This window comes from Sinocyclocheilus rhinocerous, unplaced genomic scaffold (genome assembly GCF_001515625.1).
Source record: "Sinocyclocheilus rhinocerous isolate Xijiao unplaced genomic scaffold, SAMN03320098_v1.1 scaffold234, whole genome shotgun sequence".
Taxonomy (NCBI): Eukaryota; Metazoa; Chordata; class Actinopteri; order Cypriniformes; family Cyprinidae; genus Sinocyclocheilus; species Sinocyclocheilus rhinocerous.
The window spans coordinates 40,057-56,350 of record NW_015644337.1 but is presented as its reverse complement, the minus strand read 5'-3'; the positions used below and the strand labels follow the sequence as shown (position 1 = coordinate 56,350).

Genomic DNA, 16,294 nt, shown 5'->3' with positions numbered 1-16,294 from the left:
TTCCTTCCAGTAAGGTCAATCTGACTTTTTCTTAACTGCTTCCATGAGTTACTTTGAAATGTTTTCCAATATTAACTTTTTTCTTCTCAAATGGTGCAGGTGCTCGACCGAACCTCTCTCAGAATTGGCCGGAATAATAAGTATGTGCTAGTTTTTTGCAGCGATGCCATAGAAGAACCTTTTCAGTGAACAGTTCTTAAAAGAACCATTTTTTCATCTTTTTATAAAAAAACATTGTGATATTCAGAACAACCTCTTTCCACCAAGAGGATCATGATGTTCCTTATTTTGAATAATGTAGTTCAGCAACGTTTTTGGCATCACAAGCTAGCTTTGATGCAATGGTCTGAAGTTATTTAAATTCATAGCAATCGGCTCACATATGATATTTGTGAATAAAATAATTTCATTTCTGATAGACAGGTAAAATGAAGTGGCTGGAGTACATCTGCAGCACAACAAACAGGAGCAGAGTGCCCATCAAACAAATACACATCGCAATCTGCTGCTTCAGGTATTTTGACAGAAAAAAAGAGGCACTTCACTTTTAAACCAATTTTTCAAGCCCAGAACACCCTTCTTTTTGGTAGAAAATGCATGTAATGGGGCCAGATTGGACACAAGAGCTCAGTCGGTGGATATGGGTTATAGTTTTACTTTTCACAAGCCATTTATGCTCCTCCACCAGTTTACCTTCAGCTTCTAACTTCAGAAAATACGAAACTGGCAAATATATTATCTGGCTTAAACTTTGAGCTGGTGTCCAGTGTGCTGATTTGAGACATGTGTGGATGGAATGCAGAAGAAGATAATGTGCTTTCCTCTCCAAGCACAGCAGGTCCAGAAAACCTCGAGCCATATGACAGGGCTTGGCCTCCATTGCCATTTGATTTGAGTCAACCTTCTCTTTTTTTTACCTCACACCCTTCCTTTTTTCCCCTTCTCTGCCCCCTTCACACTCTAACTTCCAATTCCATCCACAAATCGAGTTGCTCTCTTGACACCTCCAAGTTTTTTTTTGACTGGACTGATGACTCAGCATGTCATTTCTTCCTCTTTTCTTGTAACACGGAGAAAAGGGATAGTTGTTTGATCTTCAGGGGCCATTTCCACATCTTACAGCTCTTTCTCAACTTCAAATGACAGTGCTTCGGGGCGAGCAACTGCAACTGCAGTAAAGACAAAGCCACATGCCAGATTGAAGTCATAAGACGTGCCAACAAGGACACGTTTCTGTTGCATCTCCTCTTCTTCAGGAAGCACTTGGAAATAAATCGAGATGTTCTTCCAGGACAGAAAACACTGTAAGAATTCCAGATTGTTCCTGAAACTTTAACTTAGTTTAAAAATAAAGAAATACAATTAAAATAAAAACTCACCTGTCACCTGTAAAACAGTACAAACTCACTGAATTTCAGAAGGACTGTCAGTATGTTACTGATTATCAAAAGATTATGTCCAAATATGATATTGTTCCAAGTCCTGTCTGACTTTTTTCCTCCATAGAACACAAAAAGATTAATCTATACAGTGGACCATGAGCAGCAAATCTTCAAAAAGCATGAAAAACACCATAAGTAGTCTTCCGATGGAATTATGTGATAAACATAGCAAAACTTGAAGCCATTTAGTGTCTGTCAACTTTCACGTTAATTGTACAGAAAGCAGCAGCGCAAACATTCTAAACAGAAAAAAGTCATATAGATTGGAGTAACACGAGTAAATGGTTTTTCATTTATGGGTGAACTGTTCAGTTACTGATGGGAGATTCCTCTTTCTTATTGTCAAGATAAGATACCATACAGTACTTCAGCCTAGGCAATGGTAATGCCTACATGTCTTGACACGTCACACCCTCAGTGTCAGATAGTTATGCGTGTGTGAGTGTTTTTATTGCACCTTATGACAGTTCCTCCATCACAAAGGCAGCTGACAAGTTAAAGCTAAAATGTCGGTCAGCGAATGGAGGTCTGATTAAACTGTAACCAATATTGCAGTTGAAACTGTTGAGACAATGGAAAAGTATTGGAAATGAGCCTGAACTAGAGAGACATTACACAGCGTGCATCTTTTATCCAAACAAAATCTATACCGTTATGATCTTAGGCTAAACTGAAAGGTGTGATAATACATTTTTCATACTATATTTGTAGTAGTGTAAAAGGTCTAGGACAGCATCTCAAAAGATTCAGAGAGGTGGCCGATAAGGTGCGTTTCTGAATTAAAATTGTGGAAATGTATTTTAAATACATTAGTATTAATACAAATTCTAAGTGATTCATTTTAAAGTAGTGTTTAAATAGTATTCCAAATGAATCATGCGGTCAACAGATAAACATGTATTTGTTTCAAACGGAAAAAAATGTAGATATTATATAGACAGTAGATATATTTGTTGTAATATGATAGCAGTTTTTGCTTTTAACAAACACAAGTACTCTTTTACACCATCAATAGCATCTACTAGGCTGACTGCAGTGGAAATAAATTGTGACATGTAATGTAAACGTAGTTGTTTTGGAAAATACTACTGGTTTTGTAGGCATGCGGGTGTAAAACGTATACACAGTGCTGACACACACACACTAACCTAAATGAGCTGTTCATGGAGTACATGTCCTGAGCTGTATTTTGCACTTGTGATGTGGGTGGTTTAATGAATAACTAAATCACATAGCTGGAGTGGAGAAACTATTATTTAGTTTATGCAATAGATCTATGCAGTGTAATTGGCCAAGCGTTCGTGAAATGTCATAATACAAATTGTCTGAAGTGACAGTAAATGGCACGGCCATTTTCTTGCTGTTAGGCTATTTTACATAATTTATTACAAGCCCGAACGGAGCTCTACGTTGGCTTGGTTGACAGCCTGTGTAATTTAGCTTCTCTGGATCAGCGAGCCGGCGTTGTAAATGTGACTCAAAGCCTATTTAAAGAGAAGATAAGGTCAGCGTAACAGGTCACTGTCAGCTTTGTAATCCTAAAAGAAATGCCAAGGCAATACACAGTTCAAAACAATTTGAATCAATTCTTAATGATATAACAAATCAAGTGAATTTTACATTCTATAATGGGCAAGGTTATGGTGAATACAAACCAGTGTTTGTGCTAAGAGATACAATAGATTTCTTTCTGAGCGCTGCATGGTGATTAGAGTTCTGACACCTTCCTCCTACTTCTTTTTAGCGTTCCCATTTTTTGCCTCCCCCTCACTGCAGCTGACATCAAAGAACATCTGTTTGTTGTGCAAACCCGCCTCTGAACTCCACGTTAAGCAGTAGCACTCGGCAATGTCAAAAGTTCTTCATCTGAGACCGGTTTCTAAGAGAGGGAGAGAGTTGAAGTTGCATGGGCATACTGTATGATTTCTGTATATGCGTGCGAGTATGTTTACGCGTGACTCTCATATGAAAAACCAACGGTGCGTCCAATCAGGGAACAGAATTCGGCTTTGCTTTTCCCTGGAAATTAGGCTGCTTTTCTCCTAGCTGCAGTGGGGCAGAAAATTCACAGGCCATTAGACACAGAAACACATGAGCACTGTTCTTATTATGCTACAGTGTACAGTTCCACATCAGAGAAATGCCCTCTCATAATAATAAAATTTATTGCATATAAAGGTGCAGGTGGAAGATTAAAAGCATAACATTCCCTGATCTAGAACACAACGCACAAAACAGGTATAGCAGCCTGGGTTTTTGAACAGGATATGCTGGTCTAAACAGGAAGACAGTTTTACCTCTCTGTAAAGATAGACAGACAGACGGACGGACGGATGGACGGACGGACGGACGGACAGATAGATAGCTAGATAGATATAGACAGACAGACAAACAGATAGATAGATAGACAGACAGACAGACACGGACGGACGGACGGACAGATAGATAGATATAGACAGACAGACAGACAGATAGATAGATATAGACAGACAGATAGATAGATAGATAGATAGATAGAAAGACAGACAGACACAGACAGACAGACAGATAGATAGATAGATAGATAGATAGATAGATAGACTGATAACAGTAGATGCGATTTCTTTTAGAAATATAAATCACTCTTTGCAGCCTTTGCTGTATCTTCAAAGTTAATATCATTAATATATATAGAAAGGTAGTAGAATATAACTGTACGAACAGGAGCTCTAAAACTGACAGTACAAAGAGTGAAGACAACGTTTTTTTTTCACTGAGGCAGTTGTGAACTCATTTACATATCATTTGAAGTCTGTAGCCATTTGCTGTGGAAGGTAGCTTCTAACACCAAAGTACAATAAAACAGTGACAGGCACATGTGAATCTTTATCTGTGTGGCCTTTCATACTACAATCCTCTGGCCAGACAAACACATGACTGGCTTTTGGTAGGTTGTTTGCTGTATAAATAACAGGGAGCGCACTGTCAGAGTGATGTCTAACTGAGTCATACCCCAGGTCCACTCTTGTCCCATCACATCCCCATCATTAAGACTGGTTGCCCGGGCAGATAATAATGTGATGTGTGATCCTTATTTGAATTGCACCCATGAGCTAACAGTGACGCCAACGAAATTAGTTACACTGCATTAAAAAGTCCACGGATGCAATAGCATCAAAATGACTGAAATTAATTGGAACTCATTTCTAATTAATGTTATTGCATTGGACTAAAAGTTACTGACTTTGCTCAAACAGAGTATAACAACTTTTGTGTTATTAAAAAGTGATTGTTTTTTTTTTTAGGATTGTTTTCCTACCTTGTTACACTTGCAGGTAAAAATGACCAGCCTACAAATAAATGCTTATAAATTTCTTGCTATTACCAAATATCGATTTCAATCTTTCTATCAACTTGTTTTCTTTCACTTACCACAGGTTTTATATTTCTTTTTGGACCTGATTGATCATTGACCTCATTGATCTGAGCTTATGTACCTCAGTTTTTGAGTGAACATTGCCAAAATCATCCACAAATAATGGTGTTTTTTCTTACAAGTTGACAAAAAGATTGAATCCAAGATTTGGTAATAATATAGCATAATTAGTGATTTTTAAAAGGCTGGTAATTTTTGGCCAAGAACATCAAATTAGGTAAAGGGTTTTCAGCACATCACAAGGGCTCAAATAATTTAACCTAATTAAATCAGTTTTTTTCCCCCTGTTACTGCCATCCTACATGTACATGATTAAAGTCATCATTGTCATCAAATATATGCAGTTGTAATTTAATTTTAATATATTTAATTTCAAATACAATTTCCCCCTGCACAATAGCAGCGTTTGGGGTTTGATCATACAAAACAGCGATAAACAGGTTAGCTAAGGTTGTACCAAAGCTATGCTCTTCTGCCATGTCTGCTCACTACTTAGCCTTTATATTTATTCAGTCATTTGATCTACTTAGGGGCATAAATGTCGCTTTAACAGTAATGTTTGCGAAATATGAACATGGAAATGATATACGATACCTCCATGAATAGCCTGTCTTTTTTGTGGTACTAGGTAACGCGTGACGTCAAGAGCCTTTATGACGGGCTCAACGTAAGTGTATTAAATCCTACCCCTTCTTTGCTCGATGGTAAAATGAGCCAATGGGCTTGAAGAACGTCAGGAGTAGGACCCGCCTCTCGCTCAAGCCTGACCAATCATATTCCGTGGATTCGAGGTTCGTTTTGTTGTGACCTTTGGAAGCACATCACCGCCCACCGCGTGTCCGTGGTGGAGGAAAACTATAAATAGAGGCGGATGACAGCAGTAGAGGACGAAATTGTAAAACACCCAGATAGAGGGGGTGGAGAGGAGCTTATTGGGAAGGTGATACAGCAAATACCTTACAGATAACTGGGAGCAAGATAAGAAGAAAAACAAAAAATAAAAAATGTATACCAACTGGAATACCTTAATGTGAAGAAAGTACTTATATCTGAATTTTTCTATTTGCACTAGTTAAGGCTACTGCAACTACTGAAAATCATCATTTTGTAAACTCAAGTAAGTATTTCATTTCTTTGTATGGCATTGCTATTTTTGTGATTTGTCCAATTTGTAAAGTAGGCTATTACTCGTTGTATTAGGGTTATTGCAGAGCGTTGTCTGTAATAGTTTACTGAAACCTTAAGAGAATTTAAATGAAGGCAGCTTGCTGCGTCAGTCGTGGGCTGTAGACTTTAGGAGCTCGGAGGGATCGCCAACTATGGCAAAATACCTTCTTGCACCAGAAGCCATACAGTAGTTCCGTAGAAGTGCAAATGATCAAATGCCATAGAAGGCTAGATTTAATTTGTCAGCACATCCTGGTCGAATTGCACAGAATAGCCACATCATTTACTGCTCTCATGTCTTAAATGTATACCTTTTATACGGTGCATTTCATGCACGCATTAGTAATATAGCATATATGTATCTGTTTTTAAACTGTACATTGTGTCCTCCTCGCGCTCGCTTTAATCTTCCCTGTGAACTGGGTGGGAGCGACGATACGATCTCTGACGTCCTATACTCGCTTTAAATGTACAAACCAAACACGGTCTGCTTTTATATTTGCTAACCAAGGCGTAAAGCGAACCATTTATCAGTTTGGTTTAACATTCAAGCGCATTTTTATTTCTATTCGCTTCATCGACGACCGTACGCCGATATGTGCGTGCGCTGACTGGTTTTCATTTCTCCTCGTGACACATTCAGGTTTAATTATTAAAGTCTCGCATTCTTGTGTCTGATGTCCTCACGAAACTCTCTATTTTACAGACTTAGGCTACATAACGAGCTCAAGATAAAGTTTGATTATGGCGACAGCAGTAGATTGGTTACAGTTGAGCAGGGTCTAGTCAGGGCAAGTTAGTTATTACGTAACTCTATCAGCTCAGTGCATCCTTCCTATAATGGTAAACGGCAATTATAGGACTAGCTTAGTGCTAATATATGCTCGACACAAGCTGTCGTCTTGAATTGAACTAGAGTGGAAGTACCATTCAGCCAGTACACTGAAGCTTAGGATTGTTTGTGTGCTTGTGTAAAATCTAATCTGCTGGCAAGCCTACCCTTACGAAAATTCTTTAAATTCTAGTAATAACCATGGTTTTTTGGCGTATTGACTACCATTTGTATAACCACAGTTTTACTACAAATACCATGGTTAAACTATGGTTAGTGTTGCAAAACTACAGTTGATTTGTGGTTACCATGGTTTAACTAGCCTATAGTAACCATGGTTTTATTGGTTTTATTTGTAGTAAAACTATGGTTAATTTTTCGCAAGCCTACGAATGCGCAAGCTGTTTTATCAAAACATTCATGCTGTTCTAAGGAACTCTCTATTAAGAAACCTGACAGACGGTACCATGTTCCAGTTTATTATTTCCAGCTGAGAATAATGAGCTGGAGTTATTCACTCTTATTTGTTTTTGATTCTCTCTAGGAACCGGATCAGCCGTTTGTGGACTGAGACGTTCCCTCTGCAACCAGCACTTTGTTTTGAACCATCCCCCGCCCCCCCCCAAGTTTCTGTTTATTTGCCTGGCTCCAGCCGAGCCTTGCCCTCTGGTGGCTTACAACACTATACACGAATTCAAACAGCCAACGGAGGTGATACTCCAGGGCAGCGCAGCAGCTATGCAGCTTGAAATCCAAGTAGCACTCAACTTCATCATTTCGTACTTGTACAATAAGCTGCCCAGGCGACGTGTCAACATTTTCGGCGAGGAATTGGAGCGACAGCTGAAACAGAAATACGAGGGACATTGGTACCCGGACAAGCCATACAAAGGGTCTGGATTCAGGTGTATACATGTCGGGGAGAAAGTGGACCCAGTTGTAGAGCAAGCAGCCAAAGAAAGTGGGTTGGACATTGAGGATGTCCGCAACAACCTGCCTCAGGACCTCAGTGTCTGGATTGATCCTTTCGAGGTGTCTTATCAGATTGGGGAGAAGGGACCCGTCAAGGTGCTCTATGTGGACGACAGTAATGAGAATGGGCTGGAGTTGGACAAGGAGATCAAGAACAGCTTTAACCCAGAGGCCCAGGTCTTCATGCCCATTAGCGAACCCCTAGGCATGTCCCCAACCTCCAGTTCCCCGTCCCCACCGTTTGGCCAGTCGGCGGCGGTCAGCCCCACCTTCATGCGCCGTTCCACGCAACCTTTAACCTTTACCACTGCCAGCTTCGCCGCCACCAAATTTGGCTCCACAAAAATGAAAAGCAATGGGCGGAACGCCAACAAGGTGACCCGAAACTCCCCCACCAACCTGGGCCTGAATGTAAACAACCTCCTCAAGCAGAAAGCCATGTCCACATCCATGCATTCTCTCTACGGCGTCGGCTTGGGCGGTCAGCCACAGAAGCCCTCTGCCCTGTCTCCCAACGCCAAGGAGTTCGTGTTCCCCAATCTCCAGGGGCAGGGCAGCCCAAGTGCAATGTTCCCCGGGGAAACGTCCCTCAATCTCAGCCCTCTCCCGTACAATAATGCCTTTGACGTGTTTGCAGCCTATGGGGGCCTTAATGAGAAGTCCCTCATGGACAGTCTGAGTTTCAGCTTAAGCAACATGCAGTATTCTAACCAGCAATTCCAGCCAGTGATGGCCAACTAGAAAGCGAGAATACTACTAACGACCAGAGATATGTGATGGGACGGTGGAAAGTTCACGTTTGGAAAATCCCCAAAAAATGGAAAAAACAAAAAGAAAATCACAAAGCAACACTTCAACTGTAAAGTCAAACGATGAGCCCGAGGGTGAACCATGTTGTTCCCTTGAGTATTTTTGTCATTATTTTTACGATTAAGCTTGTTGTACAATCAAGCTTCGTTATCTAAACTCGTATTGTTTTTTTTAAGTTGTTTTCTTTTGCCAACCAAGCACAAAATTATTTTTACTGACTGTTTTAAGATATCTTTATGAAGAAGAAAACTACAAATCAAGGCCTCTAATAGTATTCAAGGTATAGCTACACAGCCAATTTTCCGAGGATTGGCCTGAATGCTGAATGAGGGATTTCTTGGTCTTTTTTCTAACTGTATAATTAATTTAGTAGAAAGTTTGTAAAATATCAGAGTATATATTGTTTCTACGACATATTGCATTTATATCTTTTTACTACTCCAGTGATCTGTGATGGCTGCAGCAGCTTTTGTTATATTTTTTTTAATTGAAATTGTAAAATGAAATCCATCTTTAAAAACATCAACTATTCTAAAGACTGTGTACAGAATATTCCATTGTGTTGGGATCTAAAAATATTTGCTTTTTTGGGGGGGAAAAAAAGAGAAAAAAAATAAGAGTTGTATTTTCTGTTAAGAGTTCAAAGATTTTTGCTATACTATGGACAAAATGTAATCGTATATTAATTTTGTACCAACATTGTGCAATACTTGACAAAAACAAATAGTATAACAAAGTATTTGGAGTCAGTGTCTTACATGTAAAGAGGGACTGATAGTTTATTAAGTTTGTATTAAAATGCTTGAAATTATACTCTTGGTCTTAAGCTTTTTATTCAAATCTTCATTTTATATCTCAACTCTTTCACTGCTCTCATTACAAACTGAATATTACTCATACATGCTACAGGATTACTGTTTTACTGTTCTCGTTTTCAGTCTGCTTAAGAAGATGTTTTCCCCCTTGTCTTCTCCAGATGCAAGAGTACATTTCCATAAATGGGTTTCCATAATGTAAGTAGCAATGACTCATAGTGTAGCGGTCAGATCAGCATGTATTCTTATAGTCATGAATTGTAAATTGCGCTCCTCATTTGCATTTATCCATTTGCTAGATGCTTTTATCCAAAGCATTTAAGATGCATTTTATCAGTATATGTATTCCCTGGGAATTGAACCGTGACCTTGTTGTTGCGAGTGCCATGCCCTTTCAGAAGAATAGAGGAGCTTTGTTTAATGGGATTATTAGAGGTTGGTATTTAAATAATTCCAGGTTGTTTTTATACTAGTTGCTCCCTAGCCCACAAGCATTCACTAAACCTTCATAAAGAGAAAGACTAGCCAGGATTGTTATACAAAAACAAGTTCATATATTTGTATCTTTTGAAGATCTGTTTTGGATTCTCCCATGATGCTATAGCAGAACTATGTGAAGGCTGAGCTATGTTTTGCAGTGCCTCCCGTTTTTTTCACAGCCGTATAAACGGGTGCTGCTGGATTCAAAATGAACGGCTGTTCGATTAACGTCAGCTAGCTGGTCTAAGCATTTAACAGCTCTTCTGATTCCAGTAAGCAACATGGATCTATATTTAGAGCTCTAATTAAGTTGATTGAGCAAAGTGAATTGAGGAGGGAATTCGCAAATGAGTTAACTCACAACCTCACTTTCTCTGGTAGATTTTGTCACCCTCCCTTTCCTGCATAATGTCGGTGTCTAACAGAGCAAGCTTTCTGAGTCTTACAGCTAAATGAACTAATACACTGCGAGGCTCTCTGTGAAAGAAATGGAAATAAGGACAAAACACAGCAGCACTTTTATTAATTTGTTCACAAATGCTGTTTTCACAAGATAAGAATTAAAGGTTCTTTCTTGGTATCTGTGGTTCTATAAAGAACCTTTAACATCCATGGAAACTTTCCATTCCACAAAAGGTTCTTTATAGTGGGGAAAGGTTCTTAAGATTATTAAAGGAATAGTTTGAATATTTACTCACCCTCAGGCCATCCAGGATGTAGTGGAGTTTGGATTACCATTACTTGCTCATCAGTGGATCCTCTGCAGTGAATGGGTGCCGTCAGAAGGAGAGTTCAAACAGCTGATTAAAACATCACAATAATCCACAAGTAATCCACACGATTCAAGTCCATCAGTTTTATATAGTGAAAATCTGCATGTTTCTAAGAAACAAATCCATCCTTAAAACGTTTTAAACTTCAACTGAGTCCTCTATCCATAATATTGCTTTCTCCATGGACAAAGTTGTCTCGTCTGATTCAGGAGAGAAATATGCACAGGTCAAGCATTGTTTACAAGCAAAACACTTATTTTAAAGAAATATTCTGGTGGATTTTGATGTGAGAGGGCAACAGGGTATGGACATTTTCACTGGATAAAACATTATTATGGATTATGGACCGGTATTTCGGCCAGAAGTGATGGTTTAAAGTTAAAACGCCTTAATGATGAATTTGTTTCTTACAAACATGCAGCTTTTCGCTTCACAAGATGTTAACTGATGGACTGGAGTCATGCGGATTACTTGTGGATTATTGTGATGTTTTTATCAGCTTTTTGGACTCTCATTCTGACGGCACCCATTCACTGAGGATCCACTGGTGAGCAAGTGATGCAATTCTGAATATCTCAAAATCTGTTCTGATGAAGAAACAAACTCATCTATATTTTGGATTGTCTGACAGTGAGTAAATTTTCAACAAATGTTCATTTTTGTGTGATCGATCCCTTCAAATGTTCTTCGCCCTAAGTTCTTTTAAGAACTGTTCACTGAAAGGTTCTTTTAAGAACCCAAAAATGGATCTTCTATTGCATCCCTGCAAAACCCCCCTTAATTTTGAGAGTTTATGAGGCATAACAAATTCTTCCTCCAAATATGGGTTAAGTAATTAGCTTACGAAACATTTTAGACCTCATTTGCAAATTTGCACTCTTGCTCTCAACTGTCAAAGCTACCACCTTCTACCAGAACATCAACCTCTTCCTATAGCCTCAAAAGGCAGAATATAAAAGGTGGCTTTCCAGGCTTATTTGTCTAAGTGGAGGTCAGGAAAATAAAGCCCTCGGAGGGCGTCTTCATGTGCCTCTGTGGCTGCACGGTCGTGTGTAGGTGTTAAGCTTGGCAGCTCCCTTTCAGTGCAGCTCTGAACTTTGCCAACTCAGTGAGTCAGAGATATGAGTTGCACCACGCTGAGACAGGTGCAGGCTTCAGGGTGGCAGCAGAAGATACGATTACACTCGCTGTTTATCACAGAACACTAGGGGAAGAGGATAGCGACAGATTGGGAATACCTCAGCCTCTGTCCTTGGAGGAGGCGGAGGGCTGACAGGTTGTGGGTGATGAAACAGTGGGGGATGATGGGAAATGTGAGTGCTTAGTCACTGAAGGGAATCACATAGATATTTATACATATGGAAAGTTTAAAACAAAAGTTTAAGAGGAACATTATATTTAGAACATACAACTTTGAAAAATATTTTTTTCTTATAATGCTTACCAAGGCTTATTCAAAAATACAGTAAAATATTATAAAATATGATTACAATTGAAAATAACTTATTTTAAAATATAATTTATTCCTGTGATGCAAATCACAGGAATTTTTTTTTTTCAGCATCATTAATCCAGTCTTCAGTGTCCTTCAGAAATTATTCTAATACACTGATTTGATGCTCCAGAAACATTTTTATTATTATTATGAATGTTGAAAACAGTGGTGCTGTTTCATATGTTTGTAAAAACTGATACTTTGTTTCAGAATTATTTGATGAAAGAACACCATTTACTTGAAGTCTTATAAATGTCTTTAGTCACTTTGATCAATTTAATGGGTTCTTGCTGAATAGAAGTACTAAATTAAGAGAGAAAAAAAAACAGTTTTAACAGGTAATGTATATATTAGAGTATATACTAAAAGTATGATTATAAAACGAATAGTTCCGGTCCTTGATTCTGATTGGCTGAGCCACGTTCGTGTTGCTCGGCAACCACTTTGTTGCAACCACAACTGTTTGTTTCTGAGGAACTACATTGTTTGGTGGAAGAATACTGTTTTTATTAATATCATTACACTTTATTTGCTCTGTTTTATTTTGTGAAACCTTACTACGTATATGGAATAACCGTTTTATAAAAGCAATAAGCCCCGTGAAGCTGTGGTTTACAGTGAATTTATAACAGCTAAGGGGCGTTGTTAGGCACAACGCGAAGCGGATACTACTATTCTATTTACTATCTAAACTGATGATATGTGCTATTGTCTTGCATAGCTAGACTAACAGCATAAGTCTTTTGACACGTTCATCTTTTTTTGGTCGAGAAATGTACACTTAGACAGGAAGAAACTCTGTGACCAACATGTAAAGCGACCAACCACGGTTTGTTTTGTTTTGACATGCCATAGCTATTTCTATCAAAATTTTTAGATTTTCAGGGTCACTGAATGACATTTGGGAATCACTCTCAAACCCTGAATTGTCCATTTTGTGACAACAGAAATGATCCATGCATCATACACACAGAGCCTGATGTGTGATGCTAGTGTGCGAATCCTTCCACAAGCTTTCTCCTTTATTCATTTACTTTGAAATACCTTTGCTGCATCAAACTGGCCTAATTTAAACAACTCTGTAAGTCTCAGTAATTCAGAGGCTCAGAGAGCAGAAGTATTCCTTGCTTTTTGTGAGAGTGGGACTGTGACAGTGGCTGGTGTTGTGTGAAGACTTCCACTTATGTGGTGCAGATGGGAGACGTTCCCAGTGCCACAGAAATGAAACTCAGCACTGCTGCAGCTAGCTTGCTGACTTTCTGTTTTCATTTTTCCAAAGAAGGAAGGGCTTTGACTTCAGGCTTCTCACAGGTTTACTTGCAAAGATTTCACACTGTTCACCACTCTCATTAGAGTGACCAGATGTCCATTTTGTGTGTTCTGACTTTTTTTCTCCCTACATTTTCCTTGTATTTTAGAGGTTTCAAAAAGTCACAAAAATGTCTCATCACCCTACACTTCATCAACCAGGTTTCTTTTAAAGCCATTTGTATTGCTACGAGATACACAAAAATCGCGGAAAAAAATAAAATGATCTGTAAAAAGTTTCAATTTACATTTTAACTTAAAACTTGGCCCTCATGTACAATTATTTTATTATAATTAAAAAATAATGGAATACAATAGGTTATATTAGTTAATTATAATTTTAACAATAGATCTAATTGATAATGATATAATTAATAGTTTTAATTAAAAAGTTAATTAAAGTCTAATTAAAAGTTTTTCCCGATCAAATTAACCTGTGGCGCTTTGGTAATGCATTAAACTTTGTGATGAACAAACAATATATATGTATTGTATATCTTTAACCCTTTGATGCATGAATTATTACATTCAAATCTAACACAGATATAATCATTACCAAACCTTTCTGTTTTAAAATAATGTATTTGGAAAGATTTACACATCTATTCTGCAAAAAGTTGATGGCAGATATTTCAGAGGTATAGCTGTACCACTGCTTTCGTCAGCCTGTTTTGAATTTATGTTGTCATAAATAAAAAATACAAAGACATATAAAGAGAACATTTTTACAATAAATAAAGTTTAGCTATTAACCCAGATGACTTCAACTCATGACATCTGCCAGCTTAAACTAGAAGATAAAGCTATACAAGAAGTATATAATCATATCTCAAATTAATTATTGTTTGTTTCATTTAATCTTTAACCAGAACCTTGAATTGCATGGATATTTGCATTGACTCTGTCATTTTGGTAACGAGTAACCTGTATGAGATGATATATTAAACAAATGGTAAACATCATAACACTCGTAATATTTTATTTAGCTGTGCCCATGGGAGCCCGTGGCCATGCTGGAGCTCGCTGAAGTTGTCATAAATAAAAAATACAAAGACATATAAAGAGAACATTTTTACAATAAATAAAGTTTAGCTATTAACCCAGATGACTTCAACTCATGACATCTGCCAGCTTAAACTAGAAGATAAAGCTATACCAGAAGTATATAATCATATCTCAAATTAATTATTGTTTGTTTCATTTAATCTTTAACCAGAACCTTGAATTGCATGGATATTTGCATTGACTCTGTCATTTTGGTAACGATTAACCTGTATGAGATGATATATTAAACAAATGGTAAACGTCATAACACTCGTAATATTTTATTTAGCTGTGCCCATGGGAGCCCGTGGCCATACTGGAGCTCGCTGAATGAACGTAGGAGGTTCTGCTCGGCCTGTCATGGGAGGTGTTGCATAACTGCATGGATGCCGCTGTCTTTAACAACACCTTAGTGGGGAAAGGTTGGCACGCTTCCCAAATGCCATGACAGGTTCCCCCGAACTCACTGTGTGCTTGCTTGTTCTTCAGAAATATCTGTTGTTGCAATTACGTCAATTCCCTTCGGTGTCGATGGAGTTGAGCAGTTAAAACAGACGTTGCTTTCTGTTGTTGTTCTCTGCTCAAGGACTCAGTATGATTCTGTTTCATGTGAGGCATGAATACAAACAGAAAGTCTGAGTTTGTCTTTCAAAGAAACTCAGAGCCTTGAAGAATCAGAAGTGGGTGGATGAGATGACCTGTGCTCAGCTGCAATCTGCCGCTCCAAAAGCTTCATCTCTTCTTGGTTTGAGTTGGTCTAGGGGCAGTTATGTGTCATTATTTAGGGCTGATCTGAGCTTTTTATTATGGGTCATGGTCTAGGTTGAGTTATAGTCAATGCTTGTCTTTATTTGGTCATATTTTTGGGCTGATCTGGTATCAGATCTGGGGTCATAACTGGGCTGATTTAGGGTTAATAATGCATCATTATTTAGGCTGATCTGAGGTCATTATTATGGGCCTGTCTAGACTGATACTGGGTCAGGTATGATTACCATTTGGGTTTATTTGGTTAGTTCTGGCTTTAGGTTTTGGGCTGATCTGGAATCAGTTATGGGTCATTATTGGGGGTGATCTACGGTTAGTCTAGGGTTAGTTATAGTTGTTATGGGTTGTGGTCTAGGTTGATATTGAGTGATTTATAGTCAATGCTTGTGCTTATTTGTCTTATCTTTTTGGGCTGATCTGGGATCAGATCTTGGGTCATTATTGGGCTGATATAGGGTTAACAATGCATCATTATTCAGGCTCATCTGAGGTCATTATTTTGGTTCGTGGTCTAGGCTGATATTTGTTCAGTTATAATCAATGTTTAGGCTTATTTGATCACTTTTGGCTTTTTTTTTTTTTGGTCTGATCTGGAATCAGTTATGGGTAAATATTAGGGCTGGCTGATCTAGGGTTAGTTTGCACCAGTATCAGGGCTGATCTGATTTCATTATTATGGGTCGTGGTCTAGGCTGGCATTGGTTCAGTTATAATTAACATTTGGCCTTAATTGGTCACTTTTGGCTTATTTTTTGGGCAGATCTGGGAACAGTTATGGGTCATTATTAGTGATTATCTAAGGTTAGTTTGCACCAGTATTAGGGCTGATCTGAGGTCATTATTATGGGTTGTGGTCTAGGCTGATACTGGGTTAGTTGTAATCATCATTTGGGCTTATTTGGTCACTTTTGGCTTATTTATTCGGTCTGTCTGAATAAGTTATGGGTAAATCTCTTGATGCTAACAGTGCTAC

The 16,294-nt window shown here is 38.3% G+C and overlaps 1 protein-coding gene and 1 long non-coding RNA gene across 2 annotated transcripts; one reads left to right on the top strand and one right to left on the bottom strand.

Annotated features, from left to right (window-relative positions):
* Nucleotides 1–2,474: 2,474 nt before the first annotated feature.
* On the bottom strand, nucleotides 2,475–5,497 carry LOC107758099 (uncharacterized). Its single transcript, XR_001641989.1, has 3 exons — nucleotides 5,452–5,497; nucleotides 3,098–3,488; nucleotides 2,475–2,926 (listed from the first exon to the last, which is right to left on the bottom strand). It is a non-coding gene; the product is annotated as an uncharacterized LOC107758099 (long non-coding RNA).
* A 237-nt stretch (nucleotides 5,498–5,734) lies between these two features.
* On the top strand, nucleotides 5,735–9,449 carry LOC107758110 (protein Tob1-like). Its single transcript, XM_016575765.1, has 2 exons — nucleotides 5,735–5,974; nucleotides 7,401–9,449. Exon 2 carries the CDS (start codon nucleotides 7,595–7,597, stop codon nucleotides 8,567–8,569), a length of 975 nt encoding a protein of 324 aa, XP_016431251.1. The 5' UTR covers nucleotides 5,735–5,974; nucleotides 7,401–7,594; the 3' UTR covers nucleotides 8,570–9,449.
* Nucleotides 9,450–16,294: the final 6,845 nt, after the last annotated feature.

Coding starts and splice junctions, on each gene's coding strand:
- LOC107758110 (XM_016575765.1), top strand. CDS start 7,595: ATGCAGCTTGAAATCCAAGTAGCACTCAACTTCATCATTTCGTACTTG.